Source organism: Coregonus clupeaformis, unplaced genomic scaffold, assembly GCF_020615455.1.
Source record: "Coregonus clupeaformis isolate EN_2021a unplaced genomic scaffold, ASM2061545v1 scaf0144, whole genome shotgun sequence".
Classification (NCBI taxonomy): domain Eukaryota; kingdom Metazoa; phylum Chordata; class Actinopteri; order Salmoniformes; family Salmonidae; genus Coregonus; species Coregonus clupeaformis.
This window is the reverse complement of record NW_025533599.1, coordinates 450,301-455,777: the sequence shown is the minus strand read 5'-3', so window position 1 is coordinate 455,777 and position 5,477 is coordinate 450,301. Positions and strand designations below refer to the sequence as shown.

The following is a 5,477-nucleotide window of genomic DNA, read 5'->3' as shown; positions in this document are numbered from 1 at the left end:
GAGTGAATTTGCGAACGCAAAAGATATGATAACAGTCATTCAGCATAGCTAGCTAGCAAAGTGAGTCACATTTCTTGCTAGCTAACCAAATGACACGTGCATCTCTAGCTGTGTAGCCACCGAAAAACGAAACGAAGGGAAAAAGTCAGTCACTCACCCACTCCTCCAATGACATGATGTCCTCCCTCGGACATGATGATATTCTATTTTTAACTGATATGGGAATGAATACATTCAAGCAGCATATCAAACTGGGATAAAGTTGTAGGTTACACCGGCAAATATAATAATATTTGCCAGGGCATATTAGGCTATTTAATTATAAATCTGATTATTTCACATGGCGATGTGGGAAGTTAATCAACTTCAAAATAACTTCCTGTCATAACGTGGCTAATATGCTAGCGTATCTATTTAAAACCTCCTGAGACCCAGCCCATTGACTTATATCCACTGTAGTGGACATTTGAGTTTCATCCCTCTTCTTGGAATCTTTTGTGCAAGTCTCTTAATTCCTGATGTACTGTACAGAGGACATCCTGGGCTTTTCAGTGATATGTCATTTGATTGGCTGGGAGGCCGGGAACCGCCTCTATCTTTCCTTTCAAAATGGACGGCATAGGAACAAGCACATTTTATGGAAAGATGAGAGGTAAGTCAAATATTGTTTGTCTATGGTTTTGTTACTATGATAATCATATATTTTCTTGTTCATGAAGGTGTTAGGAATCATATATTTAGTTCTGATAGCAACTAAATTATGTATCTTTTGAAAGATTTGCCATTTTATGAATGTCAATTATAGTGGACATCAGGACTATCTTCATGTAAATAATGACTCCACATTGTCGTAGGAAACAGAACTGAAGCAGAAAGAATTCTTTACCGAGGGAGATTCAGATTTGGAGTTGTCAGATGATGAGAGAGATGAGGATAAGTTTCAACCAGTGATACAAAACGGTGATGAAGAAGAGGAAGACAATGCAGAAGGCTCAGTTGAAGGGACAGATGCAGACACAGACACAGATACAGACAGGGATGAACAGGAAACTCGTCGCCCTCTGTGGGCCAGGAGTAACATGTATGTTTGATGCAGTTCCACAATTTTAAATTCAGCTGCATTGAGTATTTAAACTGTTATTACTTATCATTTATTATTCTTTTTTCCTTCATATCAGATTTGCACCTGTGTTACCTGGGCTTCCTGTGTGTCAAGATGACCCTACAACACGTGCAGACTGGAGTCCAATTGAATACTTTTTACAGTACATTGACAACAAGGTCTTTGAAGATTTGGCAACATACACAAATCAAAGAGAGCTGCAAATCAAAGGAGTGTGCATGAACACCACGCCACAAGAAATAAAAATCTTCTTGGGCATTTCAGTCCACATGGCCTGCCTTGGCTATCCCAGAATTAAAATGTTTTGGGCCAACAAAACTAAAGTGCCAGTCATAAGTAGCAAAATGACTAGGGATAGATTCTTCAGGATAAGAAATTCCCTCAAGATTGTCAATGACCTGGCTATAACAGAGGAAACAAAGAAGGCAGATATTCTTTGGAAAGTCAGGCCAATACTCGATCGTGTGCGCCAAGGCTGTCTCAGCCTTGCAAAGCCAGAAAGGGTCTGCATTGATGAGCAAATCATCCCATTCACAGGCCGTTGTCCAGTCAGGCAATATGTTCCCGGCAAGCCAAACCCTACTGGCCTAAAGGTCTTTGTCCTTGCATCCCCAAATGGTCTGATGCTTGATTTTGAAGTCTACCAAGGGAAGAATACCTTTACAGTCCAAAGGTTAGGAGTTGGAGCTGCAGCAGTTCTACGCATGGTTGACTCTGTTCCAACAGGAAGCCACATATTCTTTGACAGGTACTTCACAACCATAGATCTATTGGATGCATTGCTGGCAAAGGGCCTTCCTGCAACTGGAACTATAATGAAGAACCGTGTCCCAAAGCTGTGCCAGCTGCCAGTAGACAAACAGTTGAAAAAAGAGGGGAGAGGAACATCAGTGTCAGTGGCCAGAAAGAGTCCTGAGCTGGCCATCACAAAATGGTTCGACAACAAACCAGTGCTCATGGCATCCACTGTACATGGGAAAGACCCAGAAGACATCTGTACCAGATGGTCCCAGAAAGAAAAGCACCTGGTCCAGGTTAAAAGACCAGCAGTAATTAAGCAGTATAATGATAACATGGGTGGCGTAGATCTTTGTGATCGCATGCTTAGCTTCTATCGTATGTCAAGCAGGACCAAGAAGTGGACATCGCGCGTGATCAGTCACTTCTTTGATGTTGCCATCACCAACTCCTGGATACAATACCAGTCTGACAGCAAAGCTCTGCACAGACCATCCAAGAACACACATCAGTACCTGGACTTCAAACTACTCCTAGCTGAGGAGCTGTTGGAGAGTCCGGAACTGGAAAACAGCTGTGAAGAGAGTGAGGATGAGTATGAGCCACCATCTAAAATGAGGATCCCACAACCAGAGCCATCTGTGCGCAGACTAGGAGCCATGCACATGCCTGAGATGATGGATACCAAGCATGCAGAAAGATGCAGAAATAAGGGCTGCAAGAGCAAGACGTACATGAGATGTACCAAATGCAAGATGTTCCTCTGCATTACCAAAAAGAGAAATTGCTTCCAGGACTTTCACCACTAACAAAGAAAATACTAAGAACAAAATGAAGAGTGAAGGAAAAAGCTAGATTGGATTCAGTTTGACAGAAGGAAAAAATCCAAAATAAATCTGTTACACATTAGTTATATGTTCATTGTTCAAATAACACAGAAAGGATTCAAGGGGACCAATCAAAGGATATGGACATAACAAAGTGTTAAGCTTTAATAGTAAAGCTATCCTTGCGAAATGTAAGGAAAAGGATTCAAGAATGATTAATGTGTATTGTATAATCAAAATGTCTGTATTCTTGGATAATAATCAATCTACAGCCCAAAATGTATGTATTCTTAGTTCATAAAAACTCTGTAATCTGTAAGAACTCTGTAAAAATTTGTATCTACCAAATGTGTCTCTTTTCGTACTCAAATGATCCTGTTGTCCACTACAGTGGACATGCTGTAAAATAAAAAATTAAAATTAAAATTAAAATGTGGAAATTGTAGGATGCTTTTTTAAACCCTAAACAGTTATTGAATCACAAAAAATATGATTAGGAAAAACAATATTTTCCTTGGTTCTCAGGAGGTTAAGTAGCAAGCTAAAAACACAGAGCCTAACGTCAGCTAGCTAGCTGACGTTAGGCTCTGTGTTTTTAGCTTGCTACTTGACGTTAGGCTAGCTGACAGCTAGCTGACGTTAGGCTCTGTGTTTTTTTAGCATGCTACTTGACGTTAGGCTAGCTGACAGCTAGCTGACGTTAGGCTCTGTGTTTTTAGCTTGCTACTTAAATAGATACGCAAGCATATTAGCCACGTTATGACAGGAAGTTATTTTGAAGTTGATTAACTTCACACATCGCCATGTGAAATAATCAGATTTATAATTAAATAGCCTAATATGCCCTGGCAAATATTATTATATTTGCCGGTGTAACCTACAACTTTATCCCAGTTTGATATGCTGCTTGAATGTATTCATTCCCATATCAGTTAAAAATAGAATATCATCATGTTTTTGTCAAGGAGAAAAGCACATACTGTATCGCGCAGCTGATTTGAGCAATAGCCTGGAATCACTAGTTAATACTTAAAAGAAAAATACATTATTTTTGAAGGGGATTCTAATAAGGCTACAATGTTGTTTGGTTTATTGTTTGAGCAGTAGTTGAGATTATATTGTTTGAGCAGTAGTTGAGATTATATTTTCTTATCAATGCAAAATAGGCTACTTTGATCCATAGTCTATAGATCAGATCAAGGAACCAAGCGAGATTCAGGGGTTAGTATGGTTGGCAGACCATATGTCTGCGGTTCTGTGGTGAATGAGGATCTGGCGGTGCTGTTAAATCTCTGAGAAATGTTCATTTTGGATCCCACTCTTTGCTTACATACCTTATGCACACCCACCTTCCCCCCTCATTTCTAACGTTCCCATTCCCTTTCCTTTTCCATTATGTATTTCATAATCTTAATGGAATTTAAAACGAAATAAGACGGCAGGACTATAGGCTACTATGTGTCCCCCTCTCAAACTATAAACAGTTCTTCAATGTACACATTGTGTTTGTGTAGCGCAAATGCAATGGAGGCTTACTCTCCAGTCATCACTCATATGGAAATCTTGAAGGTCTATAGGAGAGGGAAAGGTTGGTCAGGTATGCTACCAACACAACATCCAGACTATATGGAGGAAGGGCACTAGTCTTGCTAACACCAGCCTCTCTAGCGCGCTGTTTAGTCACGTGGGCCGCGCGTCAGCCAGGCTAGAAGGGCACCAGGCAGGTACCTCATTTTCACCTGTAGAACACCTAAATTAAAAGTTTCTGCATTGTATTGGGCTGGTCTTCTCAGTCTACGCTGACAGACATTTCAGTACAGAGCACTGAGAAAAAGGACGTCCAGCGGGGAAAAGGACGTCCAGTTCACAGTGTGATGCCTAAACCACTTTTCACCCCACCCTCCCTATCAATGGACAGTGTGCTACCTCACTGGGTTCTCTGACAGTCGCATTGCCGTTGCTTGTGGACTCCTTAATCTACTTGGTATGTATATGACCCAGCCAAGTGGTCTTGTCTCCCGTGAGACCCACCTATATCATCACTTGGATTACACCGGCCGCGTGTCGCCTACCCCTTCCCCGCCACTACTCCACTCATGCCCCACTCCAACTCTATAAATACAGACTTTCCTTGACACTGGGAATGGACTGATCAATGAACATAGATTATCGGAAAAAGAAAAGTGATAAAGCCTACAGAATAAATTAAAGAAGACAATGGAAACTAATGGACAATGGGAATAATTAAGCCTATTTTACAATTTTCTGATATTAACATTGTAGACCTAGTTGTAGAAACAGATCAAGTAAAAAAAAAAAGGTCAACCTGCGAACAGTTCTATTTTGCACAACACCTGTCATGATTTCGGGGAATTGAGGTGTTGGACAAACGGGACATACCCAGTGCGTATTCGCTCAAATTTTGGCCACACGATACCAGAGCAAAACCATTCTCCTCCGCCAGCATCCTAACCGATGTGCCCGGAGTGCTCTGCTGATGCCCGCAGGAATTGTTGCATTCCCCCAATCCTTTCTCCAACGAACGGATTACAGACAGTACCAGTGGAAAAATCCTGACTGTGCCCGACTTTCCCTGACCCGGGTAACTGCGCGGGACGAGAGATGAGTCCCCTCCTCTCTACACTGGTCGTCTTGTAAGTTAAATGTGCAGTAACCCTTCATGCGCAGTAACCCTTGATGCGCAACCTAAGATTTTCTGGAGTGAAACGAGTGGAAGTAGCCCGTGTCTCATGAATGGTGTGTGTGTATGTGCATATGTGTTTCTCTTC

At 41.4% G+C, this 5,477-nt stretch overlaps 1 protein-coding gene across 1 annotated transcript; it reads left to right on the top strand.

The window, feature by feature from the left end:
• Positions 1-409: 409 nt before the first annotated feature.
• LOC123483519 (piggyBac transposable element-derived protein 3-like) lies at positions 410-3,160 on the top strand. The gene is made up of 2 exons (XM_045213710.1): positions 410-652; positions 1,179-3,160. Exons 1-2 carry the CDS (start codon positions 519-521, stop codon positions 2,668-2,670), a joined length of 1,626 nt encoding a protein of 541 aa, XP_045069645.1. The 5' UTR covers positions 410-518; the 3' UTR covers positions 2,671-3,160.
• The last annotated feature ends 2,317 nt before the right edge of the window (positions 3,161-5,477 follow it).

Coding starts and splice junctions, on each gene's coding strand:
- LOC123483519 (XM_045213710.1), top strand. CDS start 519: ATGTACTGTACAGAGGACATCCTGGGCTTTTCAGTGATATGTCATTTG. Junction 653..1,178: donor ATTTTATGGAAAGATGAGAG/GTAAGTCAAATA, acceptor CCTTCATATCAG/ATTTGCACCTGTGTTACCTG.